The 18,332-nt window shown below is 30.9% G+C and overlaps 1 protein-coding gene across 1 annotated transcript in view; it reads right to left on the reverse strand.

Annotated features, from left to right (window-relative positions):
• Window positions 1-7,375: 7,375 nt before the first annotated feature.
• LOC143065213 (brefeldin A-inhibited guanine nucleotide-exchange protein 1-like) overlaps window positions 7,376-18,332 on the reverse strand; it is a 41,681-nt gene continuing 30,724 nt past the window's right edge. The window contains exons 33-41 of the mRNA XM_076238646.1: window positions 15,004-15,027; window positions 13,643-13,917; window positions 13,022-13,103; window positions 12,614-12,731; window positions 12,115-12,257; window positions 9,566-9,740; window positions 8,901-9,039; window positions 8,360-8,477; window positions 7,376-7,733 (exon numbers count right to left, since the gene is read on the reverse strand). Coding sequence (XP_076094761.1) covers window positions 7,599-7,733; window positions 8,360-8,477; window positions 8,901-9,039; window positions 9,566-9,740; window positions 12,115-12,257; window positions 12,614-12,731; window positions 13,022-13,103; window positions 13,643-13,917; window positions 15,004-15,027 — 1,209 coding nt within the window. The 3' untranslated portion in view covers window positions 7,376-7,598. The remainder of the gene's footprint in view (window positions 7,734-8,359; window positions 8,478-8,900; window positions 9,040-9,565; window positions 9,741-12,114; window positions 12,258-12,613; window positions 12,732-13,021; window positions 13,104-13,642; window positions 13,918-15,003; window positions 15,028-18,332) is intronic.

The following is an 18,332-nucleotide window of genomic DNA, read 5'->3' on the forward strand; positions in this document are numbered from 1 at the left end:
AAATAAATATACGACAGAAAACTACAGAACAAATATCATTAACCTATGTAACCGTGTAAGATACTGTACCACATATATAAAATCACCTGCTAACTCACAAGAAAAGCAGCAAGTAGCAATAGCATTTAACAAAAGAGTTATGTACGACCATTTACGTGAAATCCAAATCAAACTGCATGACTTAATAATTCATGTTTCTGGTACACAAAACTGAGGTCGCAATCCTTGACTCTCAAAAGCACACAACACCGTACCACACAATAAACTAATCGAATATGGTGTGAGAGGAATACTCAATAAATAGTTCAAATTTACTAACACCGAAGAAAATTCAATTCCTTATTGATGGCAATGTACGAGAAGCTACGGTCCACGCGAGAGAAACACATGGATTCTTCCTCTGTCACACCTGGGTCTCTTAATTAGTATAATAGTCCCAGATCACACCTACGACCTACCAGATGCAGTTATATCAAATGGTACTAAGAAAAAAATCAAACTCAACATTCGGCCCTCAGATGTTACAAACGAATCTGATCTAAAGATTTCGTGGAAACATCTTATATATCATATTTTTAATTACAAGTAACATCTAGAATGGAATATAGGGGAAAAGTATACTTTAGGATATATATACACATCAACCGATATAAACCAACACAAAATAGCTATGGTAGAATCAGATGACCTGTTGTACAAGCCAGTGGCAGGTATGCCTGTACAGGGTGGTCGAGGGTTTGGTTTTATCTATAAACACTCAGTTTCTTGTCAAGCTTAAACCTAGATTTTTTCAACACCTTAAAGTTACAATATAGTGAACAATCAGAAAAGAACAACTAAAAGGCACCTGATACAACTCCGTATAAGATTGACAAATACAAGAACTTTGTTTTCGTATCAAAAAGTGGCAAAAGATACCATGGGGCATTTAAAACTCATTAGTACAGAGAACTTACGATGCCACGACAAAAACTATGATCCATTGGAACGAGCTGGAAAAAATATAGTTGTTAATTTCTATGTCATTTTGGTCTCTTGTGGAGAGTTGTCTCATTGGCAATCATAGCAATCATATATTTATATTATATCATGTCGAGTTAAAAACCAGAATGGATACCTTCAAACAAAAATTTCTCTGAAACTTTCATTATCAAGATACTTGATTTCTTGATTGACAACATATTAGTTTCGTTCGGAGGACTTATTCTTCAAGAAACAATCGTCATCCCTATGTTAACGGATTGTGCTCATCTCCTCGCGGACTTGTTCCTTTATTCATTTAAAATGTAAAATCACAAAGGCATTGTTCATACAGAAGCTTCTAATGAAGAATGTAAAGAAGCTAGCATTATCCTGTAACTTCCATGTTGAACGCATATATCAAATCAAACTTGAAATAATAGACACAAGAGGCACAATTAAGTCTGCCTTCTATCTTAAATTACTTCTATAAACTGACAATGAGGATTGATTGAGAGAAAAAACTATACACAAGAGATAAATTAAGCTTGTGAATTATATTTCTATGAAGCACCATGCCAGCAGCGCCTGCCTGTGTCATACACTTTCGAAAGGGATGGCTTCCACTTCACTTGGAACTCTCTTTGATAGCATCCATCAAAGCAGGAACCACCTTATCATGGATATCATGATAGGAAACAGAAGCTGAGAATTATCATAAAAATTGAGTGACGTAAGGCCCCTAAATAAAAGTAAACAAGTTTCAACGCAATATCGATATGCTAAGTGGCAGAATCTTTCCTCATAATGCCATGAAAAGATTTAACTACTTTAACCACAGCAAATAATATGTTTTATTCAGAGACCTTCTTATCAGACAACCCCTTGTTTATTGATATTGTAATGGTGAACAAATATACTTACGTTTCAATGATCTTTTCCTTGTTTTGTGGCCAAAAGGGTATCAAATTTTAAATAGTATCAACCCTGTGGAAAAAAATCAACAACATATAAAGCGATCTTTTAATCGATTAAAGGATTGGGTAAAGGTTTTGCATTAATAACATCATGCAAAAGTTTGGGGTCGATATTTAATCTTAGATGCCAGCCACTATGTGCAATAGACACCTGACAAAAACTGACAGTTACCTTGGAAAAGAAAACCTGAATCCCCGGAACAGCACAGTTTTACTGACTGGAGTTGTGATATGGTTGTCCCGCTAAAAATGGTAATCAGAATCCGATCTTAAATTAATTATTTTGACCCCAAAAAGGATTATAAAAAATCAAAAAATACTGTATATCCCAGCGGCAGTTATGTTCTGCCTAAGAATGACTGTTCACAAATTTAAGTGATATTGGCAGTCTTTTAAAACGTTAACCTGGACTGTGTGTCTGTGAGTGACTAATATTTACCAACTGTAATATGTTGTCTTCTTTCAAATACTGTCAATGTTGAATACAATCTTGGACAGACAAGGTAAAGTGATGAAGAACTGTCTGTATTTGCTCAAGTAACTGTAATATGCGTGTCTCAGCAGTATCTTAAGAGATAATGGTAGTCCGACTTGCATGTTTGCCATAAACTATGGTTTCAGTCTTTAATCTGGGGGTTCGTAGTCCAAGCATTGACATAATTGTAGAACAGAATGGCTATCAAGAGCTACATTTGTAGATCACTATAATTCATCATGGTAAAACTAAGTTGTGAAAAGACATCAAATGACAAAAAAAACATGAAGAGAGGCTTAAGATACCAGAGGGACATTCAAACTCATACATCGAAAAAAAAACAAACAACACTATTTTGAGATATGACAAATTACACCTCTGACTAGTTTCCCAACTTGAACAGGTTGCGGGGCCGACTTATCAAGTTTTGACAGCCAATTAGTAATTCATATTACTATAAAATTACTGTTAATATAAATATAGGAAGTTGTGGCGTGAGTGCCAATGAAACAGCTCTCCATCCAAATAACAAATTATACAAGAGCTGTCAAAATGACAGTAAACCGGATTCTTTAACATTTATTTGTGTTCTGGAATTTATCAATATTACAAGGACCAAAACTCCTAATAGGTAAAATTTATGATTATCAATATCAAACTTGACTTCTATGTTGTCAACAATAACAACATATAAACTAGATAGAAAATGACCCTCTAGCAGGACAAACTGTGTGCCCTTAATGCATAAAGTAAGAAAAAATTACTAAGTCCACCTACCTAGGATTTAGGATTTCATTATTGAACTTGACCTCCATTTTGTTGTCAGTAACAACATATTAAAATTTTAAAAGGTTCAGTTGAACAGTTCATGAGTAAATGCACGGACACAACATTTTTTAAACTTTCAAGAACAGTAACTCCTGAACGGTAAAAGTCAAAATCGTCATTATTGAACTTGACCTCCATTTTGTTGTCATTTACAACATATTAAAATTTTAAAAGGTTTGGTTGACTGGTTCATGAGTAAATGCACGAATACGACATTTTTTTAACTTTCAAGAACCATAACTCCTGAACGGTAAAAGTCAAAATCGTCATTATTGAACTTGACCTCCGTTATGTTGTCAGTAACAACATATTAAAATTTTAAAAGGTTTGGTTGAACGTTTCATGAGTAAATGCATGGACACAACATTTTTTAAACTTTCAAGAACCGTAACTCCTGAAAGGTAAAAGTCAAAATCGTCATTATTGAACTTGACCTCCATTTTGTTGTCAGTAACAACATATTAAAATTTCAAAAGGTTTGGACGCTTCATGAGTAAACAACATTTGGTTGCCGCCCGCCGTACATCCCCAAATCAATAACCGACATTTTTGACACAAAAATCCGGTTAAAAAGTAAACCATTATAGGTCAATATATGGCCTTCAACACAGATCCTTGTGTAAATGCGTTTCTATCAGATTACTGGTAATAACAAGAAATATTTGGTCTTCCTTTTTATTAAAGGTTCCCCACTTGGAAATGAGTTACAAAATGTTCAACACTCATGCACAACTTTCAAATTACTGACTATGTTATAATGTTATTTACAACCATACCATTTAATTTGAAATTAATGCCATGTCAATAAAAAATAATAACAAACAGAAATTAAAAGCGTATTCTTATGGTGATACTTAAATTAATATAATTTAAAGAGCCAATGTTATAACACCAAATTAAGCAACACCAAATTATCATTAAATACATAGTTATCATACACCAAATTCATCAGTGAAATTATACACAATACAAATATGCCAACATTAACAATTAAAAGTAGTAAGCTTGTGTTTAAAATACAAATTGCTTTAGATACACCTAAATGCCTTAAAGAATTGCAAGAAAGAGAGGAGGTAAGATCCTTATTCCTTAGCATATTTGTATATTACTATAGAACAGTATGAAAATGTTAGGTGTTCATATTTGGGATTAATGAAAGATAAATGAGTTATAAACATGGCTAAACTATTTTTGCCACTAATTAATTGGGAAATAAACAGTACCTTTGAAGTTAGTTGGGGCTTTCCATTTGAAATTCACCTTAAAGTTTGGTATTTTTCATTATATCAAATTTTCAGTAATCAAATACATCACTATTAAAAATCCCTGAAGAGCTTGAACCTAGTAGCATGAATAATTAATAGATCAGGTGAAAAAGGTATTTTCAGATCATAATTTTTTTACTAAATGAGAAATTCTTCCTTCATTTAAACTACAAACTTCTCTACAGACTTAACTAATTGTGTAACAACTCAAAACTAACACAAGACTAACAGATGGTGAATCAGAATTTAAGGGAAGACAATCCATGGGAATGGTCTCTTGTTATAACAGTGGAATTGAGCTTACGCTATTATTTACCTACAATAAATCTCTACTAACATACACATACACATGTGTCTGCATGGAACCCATAAGCTCTGGTTAAGGCTTTTAAACATATATATGAAAGCAATTAGCTGATTAAAATAACAAAAATATACTTTTATGTATAAATAAAGTTGTCAAAGATAGAAATAAACCTTATATAACAAATAAATATAATTAAATATGTACAATTTCAATTCTATTTACATTTATTATGACAAACAAGTTTAAGGTGGGATAGTTATTTCACTACAATCTTTTGCATAGCACACTTATTGACGCCAAAATAAAAATTAACATGGTATGCTATAGCCTAATTATCTACATTCTAAGATATCTAGTGTGCAGCTATATGGTAAATTTATGTTTTTACTTATTTATGGTCTGTGTTCTTTAAATGAAGAGACTACAATTTGATAAGTTCTTCAAAACAATACATATAACAACTAAAATTAGAATAATGTTGACCTTTCAATTCAACTGAATAGAAATCAGGAATAATTGATTTCCTATAATGGATTCTAAATTTATATGCTGATAACCGCTAATGTATTTCCACATTTTGTATAATAAATGAAATGGTTGTGAATTATATGTTCAGACAATCCCAATGTAAAACTAATCTGGTATTAACCAAGCACTAAGAGTCAATATATGCAATTGCATAAAAGAAATACTTTTAATTTTAAACAAAGGTCTATACTTTGAAAAGTTGTTTGTGTCCCTGATCTTGAATCTGTGAAGGGTCTTTACAGATATTTTTTGTGACTTCAAAAAGTTAAAATTGATAACAAAAATACATATTAAAACTGCAGAATCTATCAATGTATGACCGACTCCTTAGGATAGTATATAGGAACCTTATAAGTCTTTCTTAAGATAAGGTTTTAGCAAAAAAGCATGCAACTGCCCTTCCTAGCACTGCAATATGCATTCAAGCATTGATGACGTAAAATAGATTCTAAATCATGACAAATTTAACAGGAATAGGAATTATTTTGACATCTGCAAGTGCACGAACAGTGTTTCTTATTATTCAGCAGATACATATTTCACATGGCACTAAACATATTGTCCTAAAAAATAAAAAAAATATTGGAACTGTTTGATAAAATTGTTAAAAAGACCTTTTTCAAAATTGCATCTAGAATTAAAATAATAGTATGTCATATTCACTTTTGCTAAATGGCAATTGCTGAAATAAATATTTGAGTTAACTGCACCTTATCTACAAATATTGTTAAGCTTTAGCACTGCTGCAGAGAAATTAGGAACATAACTTGAAACAGTTAATTTTCATTTTTTTCCAATCTATATAAATTAAGGAAAGCTCTCCGCAATATACATCTGTAGGACTGATTAAGGAATAGCCATTTAATTTTTAAAAGACCTATAAAACTTACATGGATAGTTTCTCCCAAAGAAAACAAAAACATGTAATATTAAATAAATAAAATCCATCAGGAATGGCATTATCAGCTTTCAGTATCTTCCTTACTTAAAATAACTGTGTTATAAAAGTACTTTGGTTAGCAATCAGAATATACTGTTTCCCTGGGATAAAATAAACAATGACACCTGGTTAAGGGGAATAATATCATTGTGCCAAAATAACTGTAGCATTACACAATAGATTAAGAACAAATATTGCACTAGAAGCATCAATAAGTTTTATTACAATGTTCAACCTGTAGAAATACCTTTGAAATGCACAATGGAACAAATCTTAAAATCTTTGATCAGTCATTCATTACATACAGATATAACAAACAGCATTTACACATACACATATTTATAAAACATTTATGGAATGTTAGGTTTATACACTCTTACATTTTGTTTTTAAAAATGTGAATATTTTTCTAAATTTTTCCTAGGCGATTAAAAGAATTCTTTTAAAAACTGATATGGTTTATTTATTTGTTAGTCTGTTATTCAAAAATAATGTCACAGGTTTATTAAGAATTGACTAATTCACTTATAACTTCAATAATTTTCAAAATAAGATTTACTCTCGAGTTTCCATACAACTTTTAACAATGAATTTAAAAATTATGTGATGCCATTTTCCTACAGAGATTAAAAACTCTTTAATCTTGTGAAATCAGTGGCTAAGTGTTTTTCAGTTGATGCTAAAGATCTTTTTCTATATACAAAACCCTGATAAAAATACTCCTCCTTGTGATGTTAATTGGTGCTGATATTTTTACTGTCAACCAACAGTTTGTTTATCTTTTAATTTTGCCTAAACAAGTGAGAAAATGTGCAATTTTATAAGCTATAAAGGAGACAAAAGTTAATATAAGTACTAGGTGCTGGCTTCTGAATCCTATTTATCACTTTGTTTATTTATATTGTATAAGATGTAATTTAAATTGTATACAGTGTAATTTATATTGTATACAATGTAATCTATATTGTATACAATGTAATTTATATTGTATACAATGTAATTTATATTGTATAAAATGTAATTTATATTGTATACAATGTAATTTTTGTTGTATAAGATGTATGATTGACATTTCATAATAAACATTGTTTACATTATAAAATGCATTTTATTGGTTCAAAGTTTACAACAGACTTAAACAACATTAGTACAATCACATTCACAAACAAGATACTTGTATACAACTCTCTCGTCAATTACTCAATGTTTAAAGAAATGAATGAAGCGATCACATTGACAGAAATATACATATATCCTCTACAGAGATAAATATCACATGATTTTAATATCACAACAGGTTGTTAAAACATATTTTTCACTAGCTGGAAATGATACTGAAGGTTGGTCCATATCGTAAAAAGAATTTCTTCAGTGTTGTTTTCATCTCTAGTTTAAAGTCAAACATGAGTGTTTCACACATAAATGGAAAATATGCTGAACCATGGATTCGAAACTAAAAACAAAATTACAAATAATAGTTAAATCTTTTACACTGAAAATACAAAAGGCATAACACATATATCTTTTTGATTTATTCACAACAGGAGCAACTGATGTTGTTTACTGAATCTTTTTTATTAAAGTTGAAATTTGTCAAGTTATTTAAATTCAAGGGTGAACAGCAGAATTGAAACTCATTGTCTCAAAGTTTTTTTGTTGTTGTAATTTATGGAATTCCCAGTTGATGGCAGTCTGGTCAGTTACTTCACAATAATTTTTAGACATGTGCCATTTGGAGCTTGACTTATTATATTATATATATACACTTGTCAATTGTTGACTTTAATATGTTGTTTTTTGTGTGATTATTGGTTGCTGTTTCATTTAGACACACCACACGTCACCTTTTATTCATCAAGAAAAACATTACGGTAAGTGATTGATCTACACAAAGTATGTCTACTGAACTTTTTTTTTAACACAACATTTGCCACACTGGTTTTTTTTTTTTGTTATAGAAAAAGGTTTAACTAAATGCATAAATTGAGCAGCAAAAGAATAATGCTCTAAGAATTAAAAACTATGAGATAAAGGGACATAACTCTAAACTTCAAAGGATAATAATTCAGGAATACGTACCCTATCATCACTCATCTTTAAAAGACGGTTAAGTAATAACAACAACAAACTATTCCACGCGTCTCTGTGACTGTCTGACTCTAATGACAGGAAATATTCTAAAGACTCTTTACATACACTACAAATAAAGCAATTATGAATACAAAATGACTTGAAAACTTATTCTCTGCACTGTTTAATCAAATTGCTGAAAAACATGTTAACATATATATTACTTCAATTAAGTCTCTTAAACTTCCAATATTCAGTTAGGTAAAAATTATAAAAAATTAGAAGTTCTGTTACTTTAACCAAGGTAAATTGTTCAGATTGTAGTCTGACTGGTATTTGAAAAATAAGTCCTTCAACTTTCTCAGTTGAAACTCTCTCCTGTTTGACCTCTGAACTAATTGGCACATCAAGCACTTTTAATGTGTGAGGAGTCAACAATGTTGTCTATAATATTGCGTCACAGATATGTAATATCTTATTACATTGTTTTACTATAAATATCTGACATAAAAAATGGTTTTGAACAATTAAAACAATCAATGCACTTTACCTTATAATTTTATTTTCTATCTGACTCCATTCTCCTCTTCTTGCATCATCATTATACATTCTAAATAATATTCTGAACACACACGCTAAACTTTGGGTTTCTTGCTTCAATAAATTGGGTTTTGCTTTACCTCGGAAACCTGAAAACAATAAAAATATGTACTTTTTTCAGGATGCATTGATTGCATAATATTTTTTATTTCAAAATTTTGAAATAATCAGCTAACAAGAATAAACTGATATCTTAAACTGAAACTCAAGGTAAATCTTGCTTTGTTGACTGGAATTACTAAGCTAGTCAGAAAACTTTTTCTATTTTCAAATATAATTAAGAAATAATTTATGCAGCAAAAAATTAGAAGTAACATTTGATTTTTATCCAGTTTAAATTGACCTGTTGATACAATTTTATTGCATTTTTGCTATTTAATCTTTACTTATTTTGAGATATATCTCATTCCACAAAGGGCACATCTTGAAAAACAAGTAAATTATGATTCAAAATATAAGTAAATAGAGTTATTTGATTTAAACATAGCTTATACCCTTGGCGGATAGTATCTGATTTGTGAAAGATGTTCACATGAATGGACGGACAAACTTATTACTTTATACTATCTATGATTAATCAGCGAGATTCTAATAAAAAATTTCACATTATCTTACCAGCCTTCCATAGAACGTTTCTTTGTTCGTGATTAGAATTAAAGTCTTTAGCAAACTTATGTGATTCTAGTAAACAGTCTGCCAACATGAGTAACTGTTGACTACTGAGAAACTGATACATCCCCTGGTCTTCCTGCTGGCTGGTGTCCATCTCATAGGGGGCGTCTAAACTATGCTGAAATATTAAACAACAAGAGTGCACACACAGAAATGTCTCGCCTTCTTTACTAATCATTGATATTATGTTGATACTCCTAAATCTAAAGCTTTATTATGACTGTCACATAGACTTAACATGAATCATGAAAATGAGGTCAAGGTCAGTTGAACCATATGCCAGGCAGACATGTACAGCTAACAATGCTTCCATACAACAAATATAGTTGACCTATTGCATATAGTTTAAGAAAATAGACCAAAACACAAAAACTTAACACTGAGCAATGAACCTTAAAAAACCAGGTCAAGGTCAAATAAAACCTGCACCACTGACATATAGATCACAAAATATTTCCATACACAAAATATAGTTGACCTATGACATATAGTATTAGATAAAAAGACCAAAACTCAAAAACTTAACTTTGACCACTGAACCATGAAAATGAGGTCAAGGTCAGATGACATCTGCCCGCTAGACATGTACACCTTACAATCATTCCATACAACAAATATAGTAAACCTATTGCATAAAGTATGAGAAAAACAGACCAAAACACAAAAACTTAACTATAACCACTGAACCATGAAAATGAGGCCAAGGTCAGATGACATCTGCCTGCTAGACATGTACATCTTACAATCATTCCATACAACAAATATAGTAAACCTATTGCATAAAGTATGAGAAAAACAGACCAAAACACAAAAACTTAACTATAACCACTGAACCATGAAAATGAGGTCAAGGTCAGATGACATCTGCCCGCTAGACATGTACACCTTACAATCATTCCATACAACAAATATAGTAAACCTATTGCATAAAGTATGAGAGAAACAGACCAAAACACAAAAACTTAACTATAACCACTGAACCATGAAAATGAGGTCAAGGTCAGATGACACTTGCCAGTTGGACATGTACACCTTACAGTCCTTCCATACACCAAATATACTAGACCTATTGCTTATAGTATCTGAGATATGGACTTGACCACCAAAACTTAACCTTGTTCACTGATCCATGAAATGAGGTTGAGGTCAAGTGAAAACTGTCTGACGGGCATGAGGACCTTGCAAGGTACGCACATACTAAATATAGTTATCCTATTACTTACAGTAAGAGAGAATTTAACATTGCAAAAAATCTGAACTTTTTTTTCAAGTCGTCACTGAACCATGAAAATGAGGTCAAGGACAATGGACATGTGACTGACGGAAACTTCGTAACATGAGGCATCTATATACAAAATATGAAGCATCCAGGTCTTCCACCTTCTAAAATATATAGCTTTTAAGAAGTGAGCTAACACTGCCGCCGCCGCCGCCGGATCACTATCCCTATGTCGAGCTTTCTGCAACAAAAGTTGCAGGCTCGACAAAAATCTGTGTTAATATATCATGTACTATAATACCAAATGCACTGCTCTAAAGATGCTAATTATTAAAACATTGTATTTTATACAAATTGAACTACAGAAAATGCTTATTGCGATAGCATGTTTGCATGAAGTTTGATAACAAATTGCAGGAAGCTCTAATAGGTAGTTCCTGGGGATAATGTATCAAAAATGTAATAGATTGGACAAACAGGGGTTATAATTTGTATACTCCCTCCTTTCAAGCAGGGTATAATGCCAGATGAGTATGAAGATATTTAAGTATACAATCATGGTTTATTTGTGTTTTTTGTTGTGTCTGTACTGATTATTTGTCATTGATGGATACTCCATAATGTCAATATCCTTTCTTTTCTATAATAAGGATAAAATGTAAAATAAGTTTAAATTGCGAGCTACTGCTCACTGATGATAACCCGACGCAAGTGGATAATATTAATTGTGTAAAAATATGCAAGTGTTCGGTAAACAGGAAGTTGTCGAGTGATGAATCTGAAAACGCATCACACGGTATAGCTGACTTATATTAACGAGAAAAATGTGACGAAAAATTTTCAACTTGGCTATCATGAATAAAATCAAACAAGTGTTCGGTAAACAGGAAGTTGTTGAGTGATGAATCTGAAAATGCATCACACGGTATAGCTGACTTATATCAAGCCTGAAACCAAATTTCAGAAATCCTGGTAGTGCAGATCCTGAGAAAAATGTGACGAAAAATATTCATGGGACGGACGGACTGACTGACAGACTGACAGACTGACGGACTGATGGACTGACGGAAGGACAGACAGAGGTAAAACAGTATATCCCCTTTTTTTCAAAGCAGGGGTATAATAAGTTTAAATTGCAAATAACAGATGGATTTGAGTAGGAAAAACAGTACTGTTCAAATGATTTTACTCCCTCAGTAAAACTGTATTTCCGACTGTCAAACTGACAAGGCAACTCTTTAAATACAGTTACTTGTATTCCTTAATTATATACCTGTGCAGCAGCTAGATATTCAGCATCTTCCTTCTTACTGGTTGTTGGGAAGAAAACAATATCATCTATGGTTTGTATCAGTTCTAACTGTACAACACACTTTATTAACAGTCCTTGGAATAACTTCTGATCTGGAGAAACTTCTACAAAATATGAAACAAAAAACTTCTAAAAAGTTGAACTTGGGTATTTCTCACACATGCTATAAGTATTTGGTAAACAGGAAGTTTATTAGAAATGAAAAAAAAAAAAAAAAAAAGATTCACACAGTATGGCATGCACATATGGAAGTTGATTCCAGATTTAAGAAAGCCTTCATTTGTAGTTACATAGAAATATTTGATGAAAATTTCATACATTGAAATTATGTGTAAGAATGTATATGTTACATTATAAAACATTTGAACCAAACAATCAACCCCATGTGAAATGTTCCTATAAAGAAGGATATATCTCTGATACACCACCTATAATATTGTTGAAAGAGTATCCTACTTACTTGACCTTGGGATCTTATGTTCCCTGGATTCCTGAGATACAGTACTATATACACTATGGTTACTATCAGCCCTTTTTAAAGATCTGTTTTCATGGGTATGGTCTGGTGACAATGAGTCCTAAATTAGTAAACATAGCAATTTCAGCTATAGATTGAAAACTCTTTTTATTAACAATCCTCTTTCTTAATTTTTGCCTTTTTCATTCGAACACCAAAAAAAAAAGGTTGATGTCTAATGTCTATTCACTTTTTCTATTTTATAAATGTTCATGCCATGATACATTTTTAAGTTACCATACAATTCGATCACCAGTATCAATATTCTACATAAATACTGTTAGGTTATTTTATTTGAAGTTTCAAATAACAGTCAACATGCCAAACTATGAGTACATATTGAAAACTTACATTTAATTCTTCCATAGATTCCATCTTATTGAATGGATGATTTTCTGGAGAGTTATCATGTTCTGGACACCATGCTAACAAACTGAAGTAAATCATTGTAAATGTAATTAAAATAAGTAGCTGAAGTCTGTAAAATATGACAAAGTAACTTCCTTAAAAATTATAGTATTATCAAAATGACTTTTTGTTTTTTTAATTCTGTATTTTAAAGTTTGTTTATTCAATAAAACTCATCAATAGCTGGAATTGTTGTCATACATTGCTAACTCATTGACAACTCCCAGTGTGTTCATATTAACCACAACAAACCCCAAAACATAAATCAATGATGATCGATAAAGTCATTCTGAATGTTACTCCTTTTAACAAGCACTATCTTCTCTACATTTTTAAAGATTTAAATGTACAAAGAATAATGCCTAATACAGACTTTGTTTGATCCAATGGACTCAAAACAACCACCCACATGCGCAATATAAACAAGTGACCTACAACTCTTGAGATGACAAATAGTTTTTTTCTTTCTTTAATAGAATTGTTAACAAGAGGTAGATAAGAATTTTAGCAACTTAAATATACTATTATACGGTTAACATACAATATATAATAATGCTATCTTACCTGGTAGGAATAGTATCTTTGAATATATCTAACATAATCACACAGGTTTTATGCCATACATCTGGGGAGAACTTGGTTCCATTAGAAATAACTAGATTTTCTAAACAATTAATTCCAGATCTAGCTAATTGTTCATTATCTTGTTTGACACACCAGTGTAACTGGTTATAGAGTTCATCAAGTAACACGGTGTGAAGTACACTATAGTATTGTGTAAATACATCAACAATGGCGTATAGAGCATGGTTACAGGTGGTTGTCATCCATTCCGCTTTCTGAAAAAGGTAAAAATAAAAGAAAATGTATTTCTTTTTAACATATTACTTTCTTTTCAAAAGTCTTCTTGTTAAGTTAATGTTTCTACGCTACTGACCACTTTTTTTATACAGGTTACAGGTTGATATAAAAATCGTTATTTTGCACCAGTTGAAAAAACAACATGTAAATTAATGTTTTTTTTTCATCATAACAAATACCTTCTTCTGTAATCAATTTCACAAATAAACAGTACATGTATTTATTGTTTTATCTCAAAGCATCTGAAATAATTTCAATATACTTGAATAAAACAATCTTTTGTCATACAAACATATCATTTAAATTCAATGAAATATTTAAATAAGGGGATGTAATTCACAGATACAAAGAATACTAAATGCTAATTCTACTTCAAATGTCAGATAAGAAAATATCATCATTTACTTTCGTGGATCGAGATTTATTTTTTCATTCTTGTGGATATTTCATGTTGTGGTTTTTGTCACTGTCTATAGCAAGCCAGTAGAAAATGTGTCATTCATTGAACATTTACATGAATTCCCATGAATTATAATGAATCCACAGTTATCTAACTCAAAGCAACCTAGTTCTAAGGAATTCTTATCTAAATCCCATTTAACAAGATTTCCTGTCTAACACTTTTCATAGGTGTATAATATTTCCATAATCCTGAATATATCAATTACCACTTATATAAATAAATATATATAGAATATGATTATGAATACTGGTGCATCAATCATCAATCAAGATTCTAATTTTGGTAAACAAAACTTATATTGGAACACATTTCTCTTTTTCAATTCCTATATTTAAAGTATCAAAATCTCACTATATTAAATCATTTTTATTTAGCAAGCTATCTAGATTATATTTATATCATAAGCATGCAACTGCTAAACTGCAATACACTATCTGTCAATAACATGCTTTATAATTAGTTCATATTTACACTTTAAAGTAGCCTACACAAAGCATATTGTTTCCACACTTAAGCATATAATAAAGTTTCCTAGCATAAGTGTATATTTGAAGAAAGGTAGGATTATATATATGTATACTGTATAGTTTGTAGTTCTTACAAATCTTTTGTGAGCCACAGTACACTGAAATACCACGAAAGTTATATTTAGTCTACAAGCTGGGAAAATGTGAGGACAGGTCCATGTAAACCTACATGGCACTCACTAAAAGAACTCTCATGTAGGATTTATAAATAATTATTTAAAGCTGTTATCCTAATTCTAACAAGTTATTAAGGTTTGGTTGACTCCCTTGCTCTGTTTTTATAAATGTTTGCTTAAGCATAATAATTGAGATTGACATCTGCTATCAATAGATAGGCATGGCTTCAGCTTGTATACCTTATACTTGTAAATGTTATTGGAAGTTATGTATACAAGCTGAAGCCCGCCTACCTATTGATTACAGATGTCAATCTTAATTACAATGCCTGACCAAACATTTATACAAACAAAGCAAGCAAGTCAACCAAACCTTTAACTTGCTAGCATTAGGATAACAGCTTTGATGTAAAACTATTTAAGGCTGAAAAGTCATGCTTACTGAAACAAACAAGCATGTGTGGTCATGCTAAGCATACCCCTCTTGTAATGAAAGTATTGGAAAACTGGAAATAGGTGTCGAACAGATCTGAAAAAAGGTCACACAATACGACTTCTCATTGTCAAGCTGCTGGTCAAATATGAAGTTGTTCTGTTCGTTATTTTCTGTGACAAGTGTGAAAAGAATTACTGGACAGAAAAAGGATACAGTGATTGCAATATAACCCCACTTTTTTAGAGTGGGTTATAAAAAGTGCTATTTTGAATGACTTTCACAGTGCTTTCTGTAAGAACCATGCTTTTTATTCAAATGGAACATACTTAAATTATTCAACTCTGTCAAGGAGATGCAACTAGATCGGAAAAGTATGTATCTCATTCCAGCTGCTTGTAAATTTATATGGTTGTACTTGGTCACAAAAATTTCTTTATATGCAAATTTCTAAATTGTACAAAATAATGTGACATACTGTGGATTGATTTAATTTCGTGGATACCAGTTTTTGTGGATTGAGGAAACATTACATTTTCGTTGATATCTTATTTTGTTGTTTTGACAAAGTTTGCATAAATTACTTAAGAAAAATTGTAATTCGTTGAACATAAAAATTTATGGTTCCCCTGTACACACGAAAATTTGAATCCAACGAATAATAATGAATCCACAGTAAATATTTACATATTAAGCAGCAAAAAGAAGTAAAACATAGATTGTACTAGAAGTGATAATTTGTGAAGGAAAAACATATTTCTTACTGTTGAGGAAATATTCTGAACTTTTTTATACTTAAAACTTGAAACATGTACCACCATACTAAATATTACAAGAATGGAAGCATATCATCGTCAGGTTTAATTTATCATAAGGTCAAGGTTTCATTACAAGGAATGCACAAACAACAAAACATGCAAATGTTGCATAATACAAAGAAGCATGTAAAAAATTAGTTGTATTGTCCGTTAGTACATAAAAAACCCTGAGAGAAAAAACAAATGACATAAAAAACCATTCCCATGACAACTACTTAAATTACCTCAACTTCCTGGTGATTTAACAAAATACCAATATAAAATATTACGGGAATGTACCAAAATGTAAAGAGTGAGTAGTGGAATTCTGTTTAGTATTTACATTCCATTTCTACAGGCAACCATTTCTAGTGAATACATTTATTAACTCACCCAAAAGAAAGGCTACATTTTAATTGCAAAAATGAACCAAAATATACTACATTTCAATGTTATATCACACAGTAATGTTTCAGAAGCTCATAATTGAAGTTGATTCCCATTCTCATCAGATATTTAATTATTTGTATTTCACATTGTGTTCAACAATTTGAAAACTTTGTAATTTATTCCTTTTATCTTTAAATATAAACAACCGTCAATATTCATAAAATTTAATTTCTAAAGTCTTTGAAAAGATCATAAATTTTCAAAATAACAACTTCTCTTCATTCTTTTGAATAATTAAGTTGCATGTTTTATTATCAATGCATATTCTTTTCTCTTCTTTAAATTGAGCTACTGAAGTCACACAATTAAAACAGTGTTTACTACATAAGGAAATAACATCTAAAGTACCAATATGAGTATAAGTTATATACTATATAATTAAAAGAATATGAAAGGAAAAATAGTAAATCAAAGCAAAATAGAAATAAAATAAAATGGCTACAATAATCAGATTACTCTAAACGCAACAACTCAGATAATCTAGCAACTGTTTCACTGTGACATAATTTACATGTTGCTGACATCAATATTTAACAATGACAAAAGTTATGTAAGAAATAAATGAAATAGGCGTTTTGATTTTACACATTTAAAGTATTCAAGTCATATATTTTGTCCAGTTTGCTAGATTTTCTGTGTAAAATTTGTCATGCCATCAATGCCTATTAGTATAATTTGGTAAGTATCATATTTGAATAAACTGTATACTAACTATTATTTAATTTCATCACACAGGTTACAAAATTATACAAATATAAATTGAAAATATGTCAAAAGTGCAGGGTTTCCGCTGGCGGTCGCCATTTTCGCAATTTGCGAAAAAATAATAATTGTGGCGATAAAAATTTGTCATTTGCGAAAGAATTTGGCGAAAGAAATATATAGAACGATTTATTTTCCTCCAACTTGTTTATTTACTTTTTTCGAGTTTCTCGGACTTTACCCGATCAGACAATACTCGGAATTCACCTTGACCTCATTAAGATTTGGACAGAAAATCAATAATCAGCTGATTGCATTTTATAGCTATCGACAACAAAGGACTAATTAATAAAGGTGTTGATTGAATTGTTTGACAAAATGATATGGTTAAATGGCTTCCGCTAAATGTCACATACCGAATTTATTTACGACTTTGCGACGCACGTGTTTGAAGCAAACTTTTGACGTCTCCTCTCCTTTTAAAGATAGTTTAGAAAAGAAAGCTGTTGTTGTGACGAAAAATTATCAAAAGCAAGAAAAATCTCCGATTCAAAACTTTAATTATCCTTTGACTTTAATATAGGTAATTGATTAGGGAGACTACTTTAAAGTCGTTTGAGTGGCACATGTGTTTCAAGCATAGTTTTAGTCTCAACTTTTTCATTTACGATGGTCAAGAAAAGAAAACTGTCGTTATGAAGAAATATATCCAAAAGGTTGGGAACAACCCTTCAAATGAGAGTAGCCCTTCAATGTTATGACTACACATGAAATGAGGGATCAAAAAATCATGTGATAAAAGCTTTTGTTTTGTTGTAAAAACCACTTCTTAGTACAAAAGGGCACATCAATATTTTTCTTTTAAAGAAACTTTCCCTACGAACTATCCTGGTATTATATAATCA

The sequence above is a fragment of the Mytilus galloprovincialis genome, chromosome 1 (genome assembly GCF_965363235.1).
Source record: "Mytilus galloprovincialis chromosome 1, xbMytGall1.hap1.1, whole genome shotgun sequence".
NCBI lineage: Eukaryota > Metazoa > Mollusca > Bivalvia > Mytilida > Mytilidae > Mytilus > Mytilus galloprovincialis.